This window comes from Uloborus diversus, chromosome 3 (assembly GCF_026930045.1).
Source record: "Uloborus diversus isolate 005 chromosome 3, Udiv.v.3.1, whole genome shotgun sequence".
Classification (NCBI taxonomy): Eukaryota; Metazoa; Arthropoda; class Arachnida; order Araneae; family Uloboridae; genus Uloborus; species Uloborus diversus.
Genome location: NC_072733.1, coordinates 160,356,286 through 160,379,663, shown reverse-complemented (window position 1 = coordinate 160,379,663; position 23,378 = coordinate 160,356,286). Strand labels below are relative to the sequence as shown.

At 31.9% G+C, this 23,378-nt stretch overlaps 1 protein-coding gene across 1 annotated transcript in view; it reads left to right on the top strand.

Moving 5' to 3' along the window:
• Positions 1-23,378, top strand: part of LOC129219222 (hexokinase-2-like) — a 34,488-nt gene that overhangs the window by 5,170 nt on the left and 5,940 nt on the right. Inside the window, exons 2-5 of the mRNA XM_054853547.1 lie at positions 19,521-19,683; positions 19,799-19,938; positions 21,021-21,236; positions 23,246-23,345. Of these exons, the coding sequence (XP_054709522.1) occupies positions 19,521-19,683; positions 19,799-19,938; positions 21,021-21,236; positions 23,246-23,345 (619 nt within the window). The remainder of the gene's footprint in view (positions 1-19,520; positions 19,684-19,798; positions 19,939-21,020; positions 21,237-23,245; positions 23,346-23,378) is intronic.

The window sequence follows — 23,378 nt, the reverse complement described above, 5'->3', positions numbered from 1 at the left end:
AAATTACTCAAGGATAACATTTATAGATATACAATGCTAGTGTAGTACGCACGCGAGATTTTTTGGCTTTGTAATTTTATTCATTCAATGCATTGATAAATTGTCCAGATAGGAATCGTGAATTACTCTAGAATAATTACGATTATAGTCGACTCGACAGGAAAACTTCTTCTTTGTGCTTGATATTATAACAGAATTTGGGAAAATGCTCTAAAATTGTTTCATATTTACATGGTAGCAACCAGAATTTTTTTTCTGGTGGGGAAGGGTCACTCCATTAACAATCCTTATATTTGATCCAAATGTTTATTTATTTATATAAGTGCTGAAAAGGAAGTATGAGTGTTGTGTGTGTGACCTTAACCCTACTCCAATTGTTCCCCTACATGCTGCTGAACCTTCGAATTTTGAAAACAATTAAACTCCGCGCTTTAAAAAAAATCGCCTTCTGCATAGTTTCCTGCTGCTTTGAATCTTTAGAACCTCAAGTTGTTACACAATAATAAAAAAAAAACTAAACATGTAAAAATCCTTCTTTGAAAAGACTTCCATTATCTTTCTTCTTCATTCGATTATAAAGTGTAGCTATAAATAAGAAAATATCTTTGACTTTAGCGACTAGATGACCTTTTTTTAGTTAACCAAACTATTTAGGTAAAGTTTATCTGCATAGTGGTCACAATGATCGTAGTTCTAACTGAATCAGTTATTTCAGAAAAGGCGTATGTTCAATGGATTTCCGTATGACTTAAGCCCTTTCTGAAATAATTGATTCAACTGTATTGATCTCTAGTCATCTTTACCAAAATATAGTTAAAATTATTTTTGAACTATGCCATAATTTTCATTGTAATTCACAAAGAGTTCTGTCTATTGTTAAGGATTTTTCGTTTTAATGACACATTACAACACTTTCAATGACTAACTAGAATTTTTCATGTAAGGCAGATGAATAAAATTTAAAATAAATGTTCAATTTTGAATAATAAAACCTTTTTAAGATATGGTTTTTTAAATCTTTTCTTGTGTTTTCATCATTACATTTTACCTTTTTAAGATATGGTTTTTTAAATCTTTTCTTCTGTTTTCATCATTACATTTTTTCAGTTAAAAGATTTTAATATTGCAACGCTGCAGCCGTAGTTTTCGTGCATGATGTGATACCTGCACATCTGGATTAAAAACATACTGATGTGCCAAAAATACGCCCTTAATCAAAAGAGGAGTTACATTTTTTTAATGATGAATGTCGAAGCCACAATATATTCTTATGTTGAGAACTTACATGAGGTGCAGACAAATTATAATAATAAGAAATTTAGCTTTCATATCATATGATATTTTGGTTTGAAAAGTTACATATTTTTCACACACATAAATATATTTCGTAAGAAATAGCATATTTTCAAGTATGCAAAATAAATGAAAACACCTCCTACTTACGTCAGGTACTCCGAAATTCAGGAAAACTTCCCTTCAGCGAGTTGAAATAGAAATATGTATACAAATGCTGACTTCTTTTCAAATTGATTATATATTTGAAGTAGGGGAACTTGAGGGGTAGAAGCTGGTACCAAGTTGAAAATGAGTTTTAAAAATACAAAAAGGATTAAATTAAGAAAGATACAAATGCTTCTATGAACACATTATAATATAACAATTGCAAATATACAATGATATTGTAAGAAAAAAGCACAATATTGACGTTTTCAAAAATAGAAATATATATCATTAGTCCCGTTCTTCCCCGGGCATGGGATGAGGTATAACGGGATGGTATGAACAAGCAGTTATAGAAATATATAAAACATATGAAAGTGAAGAAAAAATTAGTTTGCTCTAATGACGCATAATTACACTTTGTCGTTAACATCAGATTACGAACTACTAATCGAAAGTGAATAAAAATCAAGTTTTTCAGAAAATATTATTGACCGGAAATACTCTTAGAAAATTTTAGAGAATTTAAAAAGAGAAGCTGTTTTCTAATAGGTCCACTATTAAGGTAAATAAATACCTTTGTGCTGAAAAGTGAAGTAAGAAATAACAACGTCAAAAAGCAGTAATCTGCAATTTGTGCTTTTTAACGTTGTTATTTCTTACTTCAGATCCGTTATTACTTTGGAACAAGTAAACTGTTACTGATACTAGTCGAATGGATGTAATATTTAATGAGGAATTTTGCACTAAAGTCTATTTATAAGCAAAGTTTAAATTTGATTCAAGCATGCAATTTTTCCCGCAGGAAAAAAATACTAAACACGGAAATTTATTTTTCTAATTCTTTACTATTTGCCATCTACACTCATTTTCTGAGCGAAAAGTTTCATTTCGCACGGATGTGGTTTGAAAAAGAGACAAATTTGCAGTGCTTATATGTGAATTCAAAATAAAGGACACGATGTCTATTATGAAACATTTCGTTAAAAATATTTTTGTTGCTTCAAAGATTCAAGTTTAATTTTGAAGAATAGCATGTAGTGAAAAATATTAGAATTTCAATCTCTGCAATGGAATCCTTTCATAACTAACTTTAACAAGAAAACTTCGTGCTCCTTTTAGCTTAAAAAAATGGCTTTAAAAAGAAAAGTGTAAAAATACATCGTAATTATGTTTTTTGAATTGAAATAACTCAAAGTAAAATGTAAATAAATAGGATTTGGTTTACACATATTTTCGTAATGATCTAAGTGAAAAGAACTGGTTATTGAATAGCACAAATTACGCTGAAATATTGATGAAAATGGCATTATGGGAAAACAAAAATCTTAGCTTATATATCAAGTTTTTAAGGTCAAAAATTTTAACAAAAAATGTGTATCATTCTTAGCATTTCATTTGCTACTCTCTTATTACAAATAAAGAAAAGGAAAAAGAGAAATAAAAAAAGAAAAAAAATATTTTTTATGCACTTGTCACTTCAAAATGTATACACTCGATCAATCTTTCCATAAGGAAATATTGATCCGTTAATTGTCACAGCAAAAGAAAAATTCCTACAAACCAACGTTTTCATACCTTTTGACTTTTGCGGAACTTTTTTGACAACGTTCGAGTTCCAAGGAACTTTACTTTCAGTGAACTAACTTTTCTACAAAATATTTTTTTTAGAAACAGTATTTATGTTAAGTAATAATGAATACAAAAAATATCCATTTTTATTAACAGTTTGAGAGTTGTATTAAGATGACAAACTCAGAAAATTATCAAATTTATTATTTTTTACACGATTGAATTACGTAACAGAAAACATCTTAAATGAGGATAAATAACAATTGAAAAATGACTCAAGAGCTAATGTAAATACAATACGGTGTTAAAAGTAAGACACCATATTGTTGACCTATCAATTTAGCTTTATTGTTTAACTTAGAGAGAATTACTACTATCAAAACTATCTATTCCTTGAGGAACCCTTAGCAACGCAACGTTTTGAGGAATCCTAGAGTTCCGGAGTCTCCTGTAAGAGAAGCGTTGCAACGGAAGCCTGATTACCAGAATGTTTCTTAAGAAAATCTGTACATAGCGGGCGAGGGATCGACATTGAACCAAGACTCTCGACTATTTAACCTTAGGCACATCGCTAAGAGGTGGGGTAATATGGAGAAAAGGCTCTCGACCATTTCACCGCTGGTTTTAAGCATTTTTTTTACTGAGAAATGATAAAATGCAGTTCTTTGATGAAAATATTTGTGTATTTATTTTTTGTTTTATTTATTTTTTATGTATAGAGTAGGCTTGCCAGATTTCTTAAATGTTCAACAGGGGCACCGCAAAGCTCCCCCCCCTCCGCAGCATAGTTAGTATCCAAAAGGGCACACAGTACACACCTCTGGCTGGATTTTAGAGTGTTTTAAAGGGTAGTTCATTCTTAATGCTATGAATAAATGGTTACTAATTATGAACCTAAACCAAGGGTAATAATACATGACACAGATAAATTTTTAATCATTCTATTTCCTACACGTTAATATTTATAAGTTACTTTAGTACAAAGAAATACTTTGAATGAGGAATAAAAATAGGAATTATCTTTATGTCTACTTTTCATTGGCTAGGACTTTTTTTTAGAAAGTCTTCTTCGGTTTTAATCTTCTTGTAAAAACTCTCAGCTAACCCGATTTTAATTTTACGAGTAACTGTTTCAAATGACAAAGTAATTGTCCTAATAATCCTAGACTGTTAAATATTTTTATAATTTTTTGATCATCTATTATCAAATTTATCTTTTACCGGGACGTGAAGTAAACCGGCCGTAACACAGGGATTTTGTCTGAAAACCGGGACTGGTCCCGGTCAAACAGGGACGTCTGGCAAGCCTAAGTATAGAGGAGTGATTCTTCGCCGTATTTCAGCATACATAATAATTCAAGTACCTAGAAGCAAATGGGTGTAAATGCTAAAATTAAAAATGTGAAGAAAACTACTACAAAAGGTAGAAGAAATTTTCATCTGTCTTGAGATAATATACGGTCTTGCTGGTCCTTGGACTTGGGCACCATAATTTTAAAGCACCAAAATAGGGTTATTTCTTCCCTTTTTTTGAAGCAACTGCTTTGAATATGTGTGGATTTTCTTGTGACAGGGGCATCAAGTTTTACCAGGACCTAGGCAGCACTTAGGCTTGATCAGACCCTGGTTACAAGCAGCCTTGATAGGTGCTGCTGCACGGCAAGTTTTCGAAAAAAAAACTTTCATTGAAAACCTACCTACGATGTGAACTTTTCACACGTTTTACTCAATAAAACATCCCCTTTGCTTCTCCTGCCTCAATTCGAAAGAAATGAGAATTGTTGGCTTAAAAAGTTGCACCAAGTCCTTCTTTAAAAAAATAAAAAAGGAACGGAAGATATAGCTCTCTTTAAAGTTCTATAAAAAAAAAAAGATCAGAACTTTTGAGCATTCCATGGCTATATTGCCAGTCGTATATGGAAATGAAATTCGAGATGCACTGCGCTGCATCTCTCCCCCCCCCCCTCCTTCCAGATAATATACTGATATAAGAAAATATCACATTAGCATTCCGAAGACGTTTTGTGAAATTTACCTTTAAAGTAAGATTTTCGCTGCTGAAATAATACCTAATCAATTACAGACTACATGATTAAAGACACTGTAAACGAGATACGTGACATGAATATGGGACTGTTGATTAATCGCATTTTTATGTCCGACTGAAGTCGTATCTTAATTGAGTTTAGAGCTATAGATTCCGTAAATGACAAGGAAGTGCAAGTTACTTTCGCAAGGTCTTCTGCTTTTCCAGACCTTTGCCAGTTTTTGCACTTGGCGTCAGTCCACTTTTTTCTTTCACTTTTGTTTCTTCACTGGACCGTGTTTGCATTCGGTCTCTGTAACACAGCCGACGGAATGGCGCCTGGGCAACTGTCACGTGATTTCACGTAATAAACAAAGGTAAACTTGGTTATCGTCTCAAGGGCTGCTTTTAACATCAACATTTATTAATGTTGATGATTATTCTTATACGTCATGATTTGCGTCATATTCTTCGGCATGGTTCTAAAGAATGGCTATTCTAGAATCGGTAGAAAATCATTATATATGATTAAATGGTGTAGCATCTTCAATGCATTGTCAAAACTTAATTACAATATTTTTCTCGTTTGGATCACAGGTGGCAATTTCTCCTTTTCTTTGCGTCTACTATTCATAGAAATTAAATTATTTTTCACATTCAAAAACTGAACTTCAACTGAATCGTTTATATATTTTTAGGTCTGCCATTGTTTTACAACGTTTTTTTAAAACATTATTTAGTCGCTAAATTGAGAAAAAAAAATTTGCAATATTTTCTTTGCTGGAAAAGTATATAATTCAATAAAATTTACATTCCACATTTGAAAAAAAAAAAAAAAAAAAAACACTATTTTTCATCAGAACCTTTTTTTTAGTTGAAGGAAAAAATAAGCATATTTTGTGAATAAAAAAAATGACTATAGCGTTTTATTTTACGTAGACGCAGTTTTTCTAAATATTTCGCATTTACGCCGAAATATGTAGTTTTATCACCTTTTCACACGGAAATATTATTTAAAAATATAGTCTCTCTTATTAGTCATTTTTCTTCAACTAGAAAGAAATATATTGCAAAATAATGCACAATTTATGCTCAGATTGATTATGTACGCAACATCAAAATATTCGTAAGGCATTAATATCATCAGAAAAATATTACCAAGCTCTTTTGTTATTCTATAAATAGTAACTAGGTGACTTTCCTTGCATTTCCCCTTACATTGGCATGACCTTAACTGAAAGTGAGTGATAACTAAAATAAAAAAATACAACAAATCGAAATTTAAAATTCCCTTCCAATGGAAATCTGGAACATACCTTTTAAGTGATCTAAAAATAGCATTCTAACATGCAAAAAAAAAAAAAAAAATCGCATTTTGCAAAGAAACTGATTTTACTACTTCACCATGTAGATTAACCAATAATATTTTCCCAATATTTAGAATGTCGAACTCCACGCCAGAAAATACATTCCGTATAATATGGAGACAATATTTGACTGCTAAGAGATCAGATTAATTTAAATCATTAAAATGAAAACCAGTAATACCATTAACAATAACGACAGAATAAAGTGCATAGGAAGAAAATGACGGTAAAGAAATTTCTTGGAGTGTAACTAACGGTATAAACAACACCATGAAAAATGAGCTATAAGCATATTTTATTGACAACTAAAGCAGTAGCATTACATCAATAAAATATACACATTACATAACTAAAGTATATACTCCTTTGTGCGAATTAATGGAATCAAGCCAAATTTTTTACAAAATCATCTTTATTTACATCATTTAATTATAAAATCAAAAACACCCCTTCGAATGAACCCCTTTTTTGTCCAGCACCATTTTCACTCTACTAGGCAATGAGTCAACTGGAATTTTGCAATTTTCTTTGAATTCTTGATCTCTAACCATGTTTTTAGCAAAGCACAAATCACTTTTTCTTTTGTTGTGCAATCAGATTTTCGCTCAATGTCACAATGGCCTGCCTCTTCCATGGAGAAATATGAATGGCTAATAAAAGTATAAAAAGTGAACGGATTGAGAAAAAATAGTAAAAATATGTAGACATTTATAACTTAAACAAAACACAATATTTATGACAAGAAAACGTGTTGTTATTGCCCCTAATCAACTGGTAGGCTAAATAGCTGTTATAAACAAAGATTGAATAACCTAAAAAATTCAAAAAATAAAATTTCTCAACTTGATTCCATTAATTCGCACAAAGGTGTAATTAAAAGTTTTGGTAAAAAAAAATCTTAATGTGTTCGAAAAAATTAGCTTTCTCTTTTTAGATGAAAATTTGTCACTGCAGCTAAAAATGTCGCCAACCTCTTACATCACTTAAAATCTCATCAGTCTGGAATAACCTTGTTTTTCTGAACACAAGGACAACAGAGTCACATGGTCATGGTCACGGCTATAAGAAAGGCCACGACTTGTCAGTTTGTTGATTCAGCAAGAGAAAAAAAATTTGCCTCCAACAGTAGACACTAGTAACTTCTCGTTCAAAATACTTCTAGGCTCAAGCATGAATATAGCCTATCGCAGCATAGAAAGATTTATTTTTTGCTGTCTAAATCTTATTTTAGAATCGGACTCTTGTTTGCGCTTGTCACAGGTGCAGTTCTTGTCATCATAAGCTACAGACGTAGAGAAAACATACAGCTGTTAATATACAGCTCGAATACCAGTTCATATCTTTTTATAAAATATCAGCGATTTTTACCGTTATAAAGATCAGACAGTAAAATCCCTATCAAATAACGAATTTGTTGTCGTTCAATACTTGAAATTAATTGAGGAAAAATTATAACTAATTTTCAACTAGTGAGGATCAGAGTTTATGTATCGTATCTCTTAGATTATTGCTGACTGATCTATTTTGTTTTGCTACATTAAAATATATCCATCGTATTTTCTCCATCTTGTTAAATATAACACCTTTCAAGAAATTTTTAACCCATTTTGAATTCATCTTACGCCTTTTCATCAAAATGTTTTGTCCACACTACACTTTCAATTTGAAATGCATTCAGAATTTAATTGGTTCGCGCATTAGTATGAAATAACTGTTAGGGTTTTCCATTCATTCAGTTTATGAATCAAATAAAAACTTGATTCTTTTTCTTTTTTTTTTTTTTTTGAATACAGACATATACAGTTTCAAGCAAACTCTTTGATTGGCTGTTCCATCAATAAAGATCAATTTGAAAGAATTCACACAAAATTCCCAAGATTAATTATCTTATACTTTTATTTGTTTTAGAACATATTTTTATTTGTCATTAAGTCCAAGTTCCTCCAAGTACGATTAACTATCCAACCCATCGGCTTAATGTCAATCCCAAAACTTTTCTTCTAACAAAAATGAATGAAAACTAACTCGCAAGAAAGAAATATTAAAATAATAAAGATTCTATTCTTTTAAATTTTCTTCATTTGTTCACTGCACCTTTGACCAATAAAATAATCGCTTTGAAATAATTCAACAATTAGTACAAACTTAAAATTTTGAAGAAAATTAATTTTTACTCGTATGTTTTTGCATTGTTTAATTCAAATTTAATGATTTAAAAAAAAGGCCTTGTGAAGAATAGCAGGCGATGGGATATTGAAATATACTGACCACACTGAAGAGTGAAGAACAATTCCATATTTCTAAATCGGAACGTTAATAAGCACAATAACTGAGATGGAAAATGGTAATGAAGATAAAAAATGTGTAAACGTCAAAATATGCTTGGGATATAGAGTTGATTTCAAATGTTATTTTCTTTATTGAAGCAGCAAAGCCTATGCAATTAAAACAGTAATAATACACGCTGTATTTGCGGTTAGTATCCGGAAGCTCTAAAAGAATTCCGCATTGAAATAGTTCTTTGTAACCTTGAAGCACTTGCATGCAACATTTCTGCTGTTTGTACCTCAATAGCATTAAATTTCCCATTTATCGTTTCCGCTCAAAGGGATTTGTAAGGAATTTTTCAGGAATTCGTATCGACTTTTTCTGTCCTAAAAGGTACTTTAACTAAGTTCGCCATGTCAGAACTTTATAAGAATTCCAAGAATTAAAAAACGAGTCCTTCACAAAATCCGCTGTTAGAAAAACGTATCTAAAAAAAAAAGACATTCTTGCGTCATAAAAACGTCTCCTTCATTTGTTACGTCCTTTTATACAAATAATTAAATAAAAGAGACGAAAATTTCCTTTATATTTCTGATTTTTAAAAATCATCTATACAATTGGTTTCACTTCGATTTTTTTTTTTTAACATGAATTGAAAATGATTTGAAGTGAATGATTTATTTGTAGCTTTTGGGGAGGGAACAAATTCTCAATTTGCTGAATGGAACTCCAAATTTTGCTGAATGGAACTCCAAATTTTACCGAATATAACTTCAAATTTTGCCAAATTATGATAATTTTGCCGAATCGTCAGACAAAATTGTCTAAGTTAGAAAATTTTCGGAAGGTCACAGTGGGACACATGTCACAGTGTGGAAGGTCACATCTCATGACCTCCCATCGTGGCGCCCCTGTTTTTAATCTCAATAACCCACAAGTCAGGAAATCGTAATCAATGCAGCCGATCATTATTTCTTCTCGAACATAAAAATAAAAATAACAAAAACGCATTTTGTAAAAAATAAAATAACTTTTAACAAAAATCAAATGACGAATCGGAATCTAAATTCATGTCAACAAAACTTGATAGCGTCGAGATTTTCCTACCCGATATTAAGTTGAATACAACACTGAAAAATCCAGTGCAGTTAGTTGGAAAATTCGAATCGTATGAAAAAGGTCACATTAAAATCTTTTTCAACAATATCTTTTGCTGACGCTGATGTCTCGTCTGTGGGAAGGGCTCTGACGTCAGATGGTGTGACCTATAAGCTGCGATTTGATTCGTTACTTATTTCTCGTCTAAAGCATGAACTTAAGCTTCGAAATCGAAGACAATGCAGTTAATAAATTTATATTCAAGTACCTCATAATGTACGGTTTGCGCATTTGAACTTCTATCTTCTTCGTATTGTGTTGTGAAAAATAACATAAATGAAAGCTAAGGCATAAGTACTTGGATTGAAAAAGTGACTACTTTGTCCCATTAAACCAAGCGACAAAAACTTTTATTATAACTGGTAACGTATGATAAAAGCAAAATTACGCCTCAAATTTGAGCGTAGGTTTATTCAGAGTTGACTGAAGGGGAAAAAATATTAGGGAAAAACACATTCATATAACAAAATGGGATCAGGGGTGCCCACAGGGAAGGATTACGGCGCAAGTTGCGCCATGAAACTTTTTGGAAGGATTTTTTAATTTTTATATTTATTTCTTTAAATTTATTCATTTATTTATTTGTAATTTAAATTATTTTATTCCGTTTATATTTTTTCATTTATTTTTTTAGTTTTTGTGTGTATATCGTATGTAATTGGTGCAGCATAGAAATTTTTCAATAAAATAATAATTAAAAATAAATAAATAAATAAATGATTTTTTTTTTTGAAAAAAAAAAGAGCTTAAAAATAAAAAAAATTTCAGGAAAAAAGGGTTGAAAAAAAATTTGAGGGGGGGGGGATTTGTGCGCCATTGAACTGGGCACTCTTGAATGGGATGATGGTCAGCGCATCAATTTAAAAACTTTCATATGAAGTTTTTATTTCCTTCAAAAAAAAAAAAAAAAAAGTTAAAAAGCAAAATGAATTTCAGAGGATAAACCGTAGTCGATTTCTTGAACGTATTTGTTTTCCCGTGTGAGCTTTTTTAAACGAGTAGTTTTAGGTTTGGTGACGTGAACAGTGTACAGCAAAATAGTTGTCACAGAACGAAATTATGCAGTAAGAAGTAATTCAAAAAATATGGGTGGTGTGAATATTTTATAAACAAAATTATGCATTATGACAATTCACAAAATTCTGGTTGTGTGAGTAAAAATTGAAATATTCTTTGAAATTTAGAAACGTCATTACCCAGGACATTAAACTCATTCTACTTTTTAAATGGACGTGTAACTCTATATGTTGGCTTCATTTCCAACAAAAACCAGTTTTTGACGATAATTGTCGGACATAAAGATCGACACACTAACGAAATGAATATTATACAATTTTTACGAAGTTTCTTTCATGAATTTTCTAACAGCAATTTACTCTTCATGTTTTCGTTTTAACTTATTTAATTCATTCCTTCTAATCAGTTCGTGCCATTTGGTAGAAGCAAGAATACATTTATTTAATCTTTCTATACAGTTCATAAAATTTGGTCCAGACAAGAATACATTTATTTGTTCTACTTTAGGTCTGCTTCATTTTTTGCCGATAGTAACACCTCTTGTTTTTTCTACATGGAGTGTAACAAGGCTATACGCATTAAAACGGTTTTTAATGTTGGTGTGCTTTAAGAAACAAAGGAAAATTTTCTTTTTCACTTTTCAGTTCGTAAACTAATTCAAGTTAGAAACATAATTATCACTTTTTGTAACATTTTTCCGTTTATGAAATACGATAAAGATGAAAAAGGTAATTTAGATCAGCAAAACAGTTTGCCTTCTTTTTCCTTTTTTGCGATTGCAGTTGTTTCATATAGTTAGATAAAAAACAAAATATCTAAATGTCAGTGTTATTAAAGCACAGAATTGATTACATGCATTTGTTTCGGGAAAACACGAAACTTCTTTTTCAAATCAGAAAAATTGTGAGGTTTTGACGTTAAGCAACAGTTACAAAAAAAGTCTTTTATTTCCTTTTCTTTATTTTCTTCTTTTCTTAAAAGAAATAAATCTGTTAACATATCAAGAAATACGCCGTCATATTTTAAATTAGAATTTTTTGAAATTAATCTTTATTCACTAATTTCTTTTTAAACCCTAAAAATTTTTTGCCGTTTTCAAAAACTCTAATAATATAAAAATTTATTACTTCTAACATCTTCAAAGTGATTTTATGCTAAGATAGTCCTTAAAACTGTCAACAACTAAAACGTTGTCCTTAAAGCGCGCACTTAAAGGGGAGACTGGGAACAGTTCATTCTTTTATTTTGCAGATAGCTTGTACGAAAGATAGAAGACACTTTCATCAGTTTTGGGGCAAGAGATAGTACTAGTAGTAGCGTAGCAGGTGTTGCATAACTTATAAAAACTTTTCAATGAAAGTCTACTGAAATTTTAAACGTTAAAAGCGTTTTTATCAAAACTTTAAAAAGTCCACTCACATCCCTTTTGCCACACTCACTGCCTCAATTCACCTTGAATTGACCAAAGCGAATGTAATGCTGTTAATGATGTGCTTTTGTGTAGAATGCTCTACAGTAAATAGTTCCATATTTTTAAACTTCTCGTGAGGAAAATGCGTCTCTATACCGACACCTGAATCCTTGAAATGACCTCTATAGTACGTTCCTCAGATTAGGGCTTAATTTTTAACAAAAAAAAATGTGGAACCCTATAGTCTTTAAAACTTCTATATATGAATTCACACACAATTGAAAAGAAGTGAAGAAGCTTGTCACCCTGTTTCTTACTACTCCATTGAGCTCCAATGGAAATCCCCTACCTTAGGCATAATGAAGCAAAATTTTGATTCAAATCCCATTAGTTAATCCTATCCATAAAAACTAACTGCAGTGCATAATCAACTGATTCATTTTGTTTCTTTAAAAAGACAATATCGTTTCAAGGCTGTTGAACATTAAAGTTAACATTTGAAGGGAAATAAAGATTCGACTGTCTTCAAGTGCTGATGATATAATAGCGATTTGTTATGTTTATCTTATAAATGTGACCGCATTTCTTTTGACCGAACAGGAAACGATGCACGTGATCATGTACATGAAGATCGGAACCAACATGTCGGTCAAATACCCGATAGAGAAAGCCCAGAAAGGAAATGATCAATTTCATTTCCTAACATACGTCTCAAACATCTTCGTTTTTCTTTTCATTGAGCTATTAATAGCTCTCATGCAAGATGATCTACAAGAGTCTTCAACAAAACTTTTTCTTATACTACGTTCTTAGAAAATTCAGAGCAGTTTCCAGTTTTTTGCTTTTGCTTACTGCTGTGGCAACACCGCTGTAAGTTGCTTGCAACTTATTTGCTTTAAGTTATTCTTCAAATAACAATGTAGATTGGAACCGGTGCACAGTTTGATTACTAAAAATAAGTCTGAATGAATAAAAATTTTAAACTGTTTCAGTTATTAGGCTCAACTCTCCACATATTCTAGGCGCAATAACACTGAGATAAAATACTTGTATTTCAAGGAGTAGAAGCTTACTTAACTGTAGCTCGCTATTTTATTACTTTTAATTTTTCTTGATCTGAATTATACTGTGCATTCTAGTTTATTTCTAAAATGAAAAAAAAACAAACAAGCAAACAAAACCCGCTTTGTTTAAGTATTTATTTATTTTAGCAGCAGCTGTTGAGTATGCTTGTAAAATTATGATTTCTTACTCTAAATCTGCTTCTGATAATCAAAACCTTTTTGAAAAATTGCAAAAAATTAGTTGTGAAAATAAATGCATTTATATTGGTTTAAACTTAGTACTACACAAAATGCTATCACCTAATACGCTTTGCCAACAAGCAGGATCTTTCTTTAGTTCGTTCTTTCAGCATTAAATTTCCTTTAAAAGAATTCAATGTGAATAGATTTAAGTATTTTTTACCAACCCCTTCTTGCTTATTTAGGGAACAAGAGCAACTTTAGCTTACAGTCGATAGTGCCTATTTTTATAGAGCCACTATTTTGAAGGGAGAAAAAGTAGCTTTGAAAAAGAAGTCAAGTTCCGAAAATTTCAATGCCATAGCAACTAGATCAGACTTTACCTTTCCACACAATTTCAAACGAGGGTCATTCCATAGAAATGTCAACCTCAGAAATTTTTTTTCCACAAAGCCTTAATTGTGACCTATCGTTTCATTCAGCATACTTTGTAGTACACAAATCCAGTAACAGTTTGCAAAAGTTTCATTCGGTGTTTTTCTTCTGGCTCTAAACGTGCGAGGTTGTAGAAAAGGCTTAGCATGTGCAAAAAACATGCGTCTACGTTTTCTTGTGTAATGTAAAAAATTTTGCAAATTTTTAAAAGAACTATTTTTATTCTAAATGATTAGATGTTGACCCAATAAAATTGACTGTTCTTTTTGCATACATTATAAGATAAGTATTTTAATTAGTTTGGTTTTTTCACCGAAGATATTTACGTTACGTTAGTCACGAAAATGTACTATTTTCTGCTTAAAAACTAAACCAGATGATTGAACCAAATAGCACTTTTTATTTTCTTACATCTGTGTCATATCTGCTTAAAAAGTGCAAAATATTTATTTTAGTATCAGTAGATATAAAATAATTAGTGTGACTAACGTAACATTTGAGCTGTGACTAACGTAACAGTTTGCATAAAATACTGCTATTATTTAAAACTTATTTAATTTAATGTACATTTTCATGAACAATTTTGGAAATGTAGGCATTCTCTATTGATTAAAAATGTAAAGGGTGAAAAATACCAGTAATATTACATTGTAGACCTTCTGTTTACTTAGAAAAATACTTTTTTAAAGGCCTTTATAAAGATACTTCCAATTTAAAGAATTATTTAAAAAGAAAAAAAGGTGAGTAAAGCAAAATGAGTACTCTGCTGAATGTGCATTCAACACAACAATCCAAGCTTAAGAATTTAGATAATAGAAATACAGTCTTAACAAAGGAGAACGTCTCTATTTTTTAGAAAATACATCTCCACGTATTATTAAAATGAAGTAATGGCTGCTCGTTGGAAAACATTTTTTAAAGATGTTACATGAAACAGTGACAATAAGCGCTGCTGCCATATATTTCAGAAAATGCAAGAATTATCATTTAGAAATTCAAACATTTGCGGTGATACCTGGAATTAAAATTCATTCTGCAAAAACTTTCGAATATTTTTTTCAATATTACATTTTAATTCAAAAGCATGCACAACACTATTCGTTCGATGAATCCGTAAACCTTAAAAAATAATATGCCATTGAAAAGTACTACGGAATTTCTTATGACGATAACTAGTATATCGGTAGAATACTAGAAATCGGTGAAACTATCAACTTGCATAAAGTTAATTTTTTAAAAGAGAGATATTTAGGATTTAATTAGCCCAAGAATGATGTTATTCAGTTTGTAAAAGCAGTTTTTTATTTGTTTATTTTTTTTCGCACATTCAAATTGAGTTAATTGAACTGAATCCTTTCATTCAATTTCTTACACTAATATAGAAAAAAAGTAAAGAAAGAACCACAATGCAACACAGAAAAGATTCCTAAAAAGTGTAAAAGTAATATAAGAGCAAGAAATTAATTATAAATTGTTTTTTTATATGCATTCATTGCTTGTTATTCGAAGGTTACGTTAGTCACGCACAGTTTTTCGTAAAAGTACCATTAAGGGCCAAAAAATATTCATCTGTAACAAATCTGTAGTACATTTTTGAAAATAGATTGTTTACCTCTTACAAATATATCGGCCAATTTTAAATGCCTGCGTAAGTTTCAGAAAAATTTGCCTCGTAACATAAGCATTGTTTTTCAGGGTTGCAAAAATGTTACGTTATTCACGATGCCTTTTTTGGTGAAAAAACACCTGCTATCAGCGATGATTTTGCTTCAAATTCCTGGTAAAAATGAAAAATAGTCACCTTGTACATTTTAAATCTGCATATTAAACCAAAACACATTTTTACTCCCGGTGTAAGAAAAAAGAGTTTGAAAATCAGCTGTGAATGTTACGTTAGTCACTTTGGAATGACCCACGACGTCTTTTCTAGAATTTTAACTTTGAAGTAAATTAAAAAGAATTTCCGTGCTTTGGATGATCAAATAGCTTGATATATCCTGCATTTAATTTTGCTTAGATTTTCAGCTACTCTCCTAGATAACCTGTTGACTTTTTCCTTTGCATTTTTGTTGCTATGACTCTTGTTGACACACAACTCCAGACATACGTTCAAAATTATTTGATTGAAATACTCATCCTATTTGAAGCTTCGGTCAATTCGACTTCCCTGTGGTTAGCTTGTTTTACATATATGATTATTTTCTTTATATTACTATTAATTATTTTAAAAAATATTATCTATTTGACACTTAATATCCGAGGAAATAAGTTTTTTGTTTATTTTTGAGTATTGTTAAAACAGTGACCACGACAATTGCAGAAAAAATTATTTTGTATTACATTTATCCAATAGTAATTTGTACTAGATCAATCCCTTCCCCTAAGAAGACGTGTCCTATTTTGACCAGGCAAAATAGCTTTTACCCAAACTTATCACGCCATCAAGGAAGTTTCCAAATAATGCATTGCTAGTTTTCTTTATCCTAGCCAGTGCCTCAGTAGCAGAAACAACGCGACGCTGCGTCGTACGTCGCATATTGTTGAGAAAGTCTGCAGACTATTTCTTAGTTAGGGGCAGAAAAAAAAAGCCTAAACTTTTTTTAGGAAAAAAAAAAAGTTTCAGCGAGCAAAGATTTGTACTGTATTTTCATGGATCCCCAGGTAGCGTGTACTTGCATTCTTTGAGTTTAGCAACTTATTTTTAAGCATTTACCAATGCTCATTTAGATTTTACATTTAATTTAATATCGGTTTATCAAGCGGACTATTTTTGGGATTTTCAATTTGCATCGCAGACCGCTGAAAGAAATTCTGCTGTTGGAGCGAGTGCATACACAAAACAAGTTTGGTTATTTTTCTTTAACTCTTCTAAAGGTTCTTTTGGCTTCAACAGTTTTATGTAGAGCATACCAATTCCTAATAATCAATGCGAAAACTAACAGGTTCTGACAGCCCAAGGAAAAAAAAAGCTTATTTATGAATTCTACATTATTTTTTGTCTTCAACTTTTTTGTAAAATATTTCCTAGAACTAAAGTTGCATTCCAATCGAAATTTTATTTTGCAGCTACGTTTTGCTGCAAAGAATCAGCCTACGCGTTTGGTGCTCTTGATGCATAAAATATCTCCAAGTTTACTGAGGAACGCTTTCACAACAGGAAAAATTCTGAACTGTTATTCTATTTTTAGAGACTTGATGTTTCAGCTGCTTGTCGACAAGAAGCAATCTAAGAAGAGATTTCTTAGTATAAAAATTACTGCGCATTTTTTTTTTTTTTTTTTTGAGCAATCACGATTGCTTATTGTTCTCACTTGAGGGTTTTGAATTCTTATTTTATTTTCCCACCAGCACCCTCTGCCAGCACCACCGTCGCGTCGACCGGCCTCACGATTCTGCTCCTCTTGCGAAAACCGTCTCCATGTTGCGTCCATATCCTACACACATGCACACACACACTCATGCCTGCTCACAGACACAAACACACACTCCTACACATACACACACTTGTGCCTGCACACAGACACAAACACATATGCCTACATACACACACACGAACGCCTAATACACACACACACGCGCGCACACACACAGCACTGCATACACAACACGCACATACATACACACACACACACACACACACACACACGCACCCACACACATGCGCCTACACAAACACGCGCGTTCATACACACACACACGCTCGTGATTGCGAAAAACATAATTTGAATTCAAAAAGCCAAAAATTCAAATTAATATTTTTTTTTGTGTGAGGAAAAACATTTTTTGTTCGCTTTAGTACATTGTTATATATTTTTCGATTATTGTGCATTTTTAACAAGGCATGTTAAAAATAAAAGTTCAATGTTTGACTAAAATTCCGGATAATCCATGGATCTTCAATGAGAATGTACCATTTCCCTGGTTTAGTTAAAATGATTGCAGTCAGTGAATCTTTATCATATAACTTTGTTAAGTTGAGCTATAACCTTGATAATATTTACCTCTTTTGGGGGTAATAGGAAAGGGCAATTGGTGCCAAGTTGAGTTGGGTTACTTTCGTTGTTGCTTTGCAAGTATTCCAACTCAAATCCACTCCAATAACGTGTCTCTTCTTCATTGAACGCCATAAAAAGTGGTAAACATTGTCGAGGTTATATCTCAACTTACCAGAGTCACACAATACTTCATCCAAACTTTCGGTTCAACTTCCAGTGCAAATAGCGGACAGGCAAATCGGATCACGTTGCGTGAAGACGTTTTGTCTAATATCTTGTCAGGTGAAGAGGTGCTCCTTTTATAACTAGTTTTTTTTTTTTTAATATTCTTTTACCTGGACTATATACTTAATTAATAAACGTATCTAATACTTAGACCACTCATACTCCATTCAGCACCTTGCTGTTTTTAGTTTCATCTTCTTCAGAAAATGTTATTATAAAAGTTATGATTTTCGACTTTAAAAATTCATTTTCCACACATTTCATCAACTCGAATCCTCTGGAGCTCTTCCAAATGCTTTCATGGGTGAAGTATTTAAGTTTTTTTTTGTAGTAATTTTTAAAGCGACTTCTTACAACCGAAGGAAATATTTACTTCTAAATACAAATACGACGCTGCAATCGCAAGTATAAAAACACAGTATAGTTTACTGCAGTTTAAAATCAAGAAGCTTAATGTAACACTTCAATTACATCACACTTCTTGTATCGCAGCAGTATGAAAAATCTGCTTCGATATAAGAAAATTAACCCATCAGATAGGCATTTGAAAACCACATCTGTAATTGCAACAGTTTCCAGAATCAAGAAAATTTTGTTACGTTGCTTAAAAGCTGAGAAAAAGATTGTAATGTACGATCATGATTGAAAAACTCAAGGATAAACGCATTATTTGCACTGATACTTCTAAAAACTTGAATGGAATAAATAGCAAAAAGTAGAAATTTACGATTTTAATTTAAAAAATAATAATAATCGCATACCATAAAACGAAAACTCTGATTTATGATGTATTTTTAAAAAAACATATGTTCAGTGAAATACCGTTACAACGAACGTCAAGGTACCGCACATTTTGTTTATTGCAACGGGAATTTCATTGTAATGGAATTCAAGCAATGCTTTGCAAATTAGATCGGAATTGAAAATTTATTTCATTGAAACGGACATTGCGTTGTATTGGTATTTATTGTAACGATATTTCACTGTGCCTACAAATTGAAATGTATGAATGAATATGTTCCTGAACGAGACCCATATAGATAAGAACATTTGTAGTGCAATAAAATCCCGATAACGCATACCGATACAACGCAATATCTGTTTCAACGAAATCAAGTTTCAGTTCGGATCTAATTTCCATTGCATTGCTTGAATTCCGTTGCAAGGAAATTCCAGTTTCAACGAAAAAATTTGTAGTCCCTTGAAGTTCATCGTAATGGGATTTCACTGCATGCTGTAAAACATTTGGAATAGCGTTGAGCTGGTTATACAGTTAATAATAATAATTATTATCATTTTTTTTTTTTTTTTTTTTGCACTAATAACTGCCACTTTATATAATCTATCATTTCCTCTTTTTAGATTGAAGCTGTCACAAGAAATCTTGTGTTGACAAATGATCAATTACAAAAGGTATCTGTATGCCTATTACATGAATTTCACAAAGGACTATCTTTGGATTCTCATTCTAATGCAGCTGTAAAAATGTTCCCAACATATGTAACAGATGTGCCAAACGGAACAGGTAAAATTATAATAACATATCATAAAAATAAAAAAGCAAATTCCTGAATGTTTCAGTTTTAGTACTTTTTGCTTCTAAAATAACTTAACTGTTTTTACTTTTTTGAAAAAACTAGAACAAGGAAAGTTTCTTGCTCTCGACCTTGGCGGCACTAACTTCAGGGTTTTGCTTATAACTCTTGAAGATGAAGACTTTCAAATGGAAAATGAAGTCTTCGGAATACCAGAATCTATTATGCTTGGCACAGGCACACAGGTAATCTAATTTAAATATATTGAGAAACAAACTATTTTCTTGATAGCTTTTGGCCCACCTATTTGTACCATTTTTTTAAATCTTAATTTAAAGTGTTTTAATACTTTCTTGTTTCTTATTTTCCTTCTGATTTCCTGACTTTATTTTACAAATACACTATCAGAAAGTTTATAATTTATAAAATTAAGTGTAAAATTGCTTACACGTTTTTAAAAATAACCATTCCGTATTTATTACAAGGTTCAGAGAAATACATGTCAAAAAGGAGTTTCAGTTCATCCCAAATTTTCTTGACTTAGATAGCAAAAAAAAAAATAAAAAAAAAAAAAAATTGCCGCATTCGACCAAAAAGGGGCGAAGTCCCCGAAGTACACTGCCACAGGCGATGCACCCTAATCTGCCTCTGGTGGGTTGTAAGAGCCGCCGTAGACGGCGAGGTTGAAGAGTCGCTTGTCAAGCTAGCCGTAGTATCATTGTATTGCTTGAAAAACACAATCTTGTATAGACATCAAAATTCATGAAAGATCACGTAAAAAATATCATAAATAACAATACCACTTGCTAAATTTAGAAGAATCCTTGATATTGGAATTTTTTGAAAAATCTGCTAAATGAATAACAATTGTTAAATATTTCTAAAAACTGTAAGTGAATATGAAGCGATGTTCGGACATACTGAAATATATACATAACTCTGAAATATATACATAATATGTTAACACGATAAATTTAATAATTAATTAATCATAAAAATGCAGTTAGCTTCAACCAGGCCCAGATCTATAAATTTTGCCCCCCCCCCTCCCCCTTGCAACACATTCTGTAGGGCCTCTCCCCGGAGGCCAGCAGTGTATATTTGCAACGTTAATAACACTTAGTGCTGGTTAAATTTTTTTTTTATTTCTTGGGTCGTTGGTCCTTTTAAGGACGTCCTCCCTCCCCCCCCCCCGCCCTGCGGGTACGCAGACCCGGGCCTGATTCAACTGTATTTTTCATGTCGTTGATTCGTTGATGCACGTAGTTATTTGTTTCTTTATTTATTTTGTTGATTTAACAAATTCGAACAAATTTTCATCCAACAGCTCTTTGACCACATAGCTGAGTGCTTGGCCAATTTCATGGAAAGACAAGGTGTCAAAGATCTCCGTCTACCTTTAGGTTTCACTTTCAGCTTTCCTTGCAAACAAGAGGGCTTAGCCAGTGCACGGCTAACAGGTTGGACGAAAGGATTCAAGTGCTCGGGAGTGGAAGGAGAGGATGTGGGTGAATTGCTGCAGGACGCTATGGAAAGACGAGGAGTAAGAACTTTTGAATATTAAAGTTTTAAATGCGAACAAATATTTTTGAAAGAAAATTATCTAAAAGTATCTGATATCTCTTGGAATGAATTGCTTTGTCAGGCCCTAATTTTTCTGGGGGGGGGGGGGCAGCAAAGGGTATGTATTCATTGTGCTAATTATGTCGAAAAACAACCTCCACTTATACGTGAATACATCAAATTCCTTAAACCGGGAGGGAGGGGGCAATTCTAAATCCTGATCCCCTAAATAAAGAGCTTGACCTTTTCACTGAAAATATTTTAACGAACACTTCAGTAAATTTGTAAGAGATAGACAGTAAAGCTAAGAATGTTTTTTGTAATACACAGGCATGGCATAGCCAAAATCTTAAATCTAATTTTTCAAAGAGGATCAATAAGTCGTTTAATTCCCGCTATTATCCATTCCTTACATAACAACAACAGTAAAAAGGCATTTTTGGAATTAATGACCAAAACGTACATTGATGCAATTAAATTAGTAGTATTTTTGTGAAAGCGAAAAGTGTTTGACATGAATCATCAATGTAAATATGTTTTCTTTATTTTTTTTAAAGTAAACACTTTATAGTTTGAAATTGTATGCTATTGTGAATTAAAAAATATCAATGCAGTTTTTACTTTCATGTTATTGTTTCTGAAAAATATTTTTTAATTTAATAAATAAAAACTCAGTTAAATATTTTTATCATTCAACTAATTGTTCTAATAATTGGTTATTATTAGTGCAAGAACTAGTTTTCATGATCGAAAGTACATTTTGAAGACTTCCAATAGACAATTATATTAGTACTAAACATTATATAAGCATAGTAAGAAAAACGTCTTTCGTAAGCACTGTAACTATGACTTCGTAGCGCAGGTTACAAAACTGATGTAGCATAACTTCCATATCATTCAATTATTAATTTATTCAACGTATTTTCTACATCGAAAAAAAAAAAAAAAAACACATAAATACTGAGTGAATTGTCAAAACCGTAAACTTTGAGAACTTGGTTCTCTCGAACCTTTACATGACACTATCATACTGTCCACCTCCGGCAAGTTGAGTTCCGCTGCTCGACCGATTAAACGCTTCTATTTGTTGAAATAGGGGTGAGGAAAAACGGCTTAAGAACTTTTGGATTTAGTTTGCAGTGTTATTGCTTATTTTGCGAACAATATAATTCGAGTGAGAAGTAGCAAGCGGTACAGGATTTTCTTGCCAATAAAAGGATTGTCTGCGCCTAACAATTTCTCTTCTTACTGACTGTTCTCCCTTGAAAGAAATGGACTTCCTCAAGGCCATAGCTCAACTTGTCGGAGGTGGACAGTAGGTTGCCACCTAGCAGTCCTCGATCCGAAAAGTAAGCAAGAAACGATATGTTCCGGCGATCTCGATGCTACTTGATTCTTGTAAATACTGGTTGATTTCGTTTACTACCTACTTTCTTTTGAATGTGGATAAATTTATTTTAATGGCGCCAAATGCCTTATGACGTCCAAAGGTAGCCCAAAAAAGCCGCGCCTCGTTTTTCACGAACTTGCTTCAAACAAATTAATTAAAACTGAACATTTAATTTAATGAGTTTGGCGAAAGGGAATTTAAAAAAGACAATAAGATTAGATTTTCGATCGGAACTTTCCTACACAACGTTTTAGGCACTTTTGAAATTTTTATCGAAATGATAGTTTGATTATGATCGCTTTTGCCGGTACTCGATAGTTACGACCATTGTACAAAATTAATTTTTGTTGGCTTTGCCATTTGGTGCTGTTATGCCATTAAATTAATTTTGGAAACTGTCCAAACAATAGATTTCATTTCAAACCCTTCTTCAGCTAACGCGACGTTTCGTAAACTTTATATCTATCCTGTCCATATTACGCAGACTTTGCAAGACTCAAACCGAATGTTTATAAATGACAAAGTAGCATAATCTTGGTTACACCAAAATTCTTAAAAAGAGAGAGTTATTTTTTAATCAGAAATTATCTTTATTATAGGATATGAATGTCAATGTAGTTGCTATTATAAACGACACAACAGGAACTTTGATGTCTTGTGCTCATAAAAATAGAGAATGCCGAATCGGACTTATTATAGGTAAATCTTATTATATCTTTATAATAATTTTCA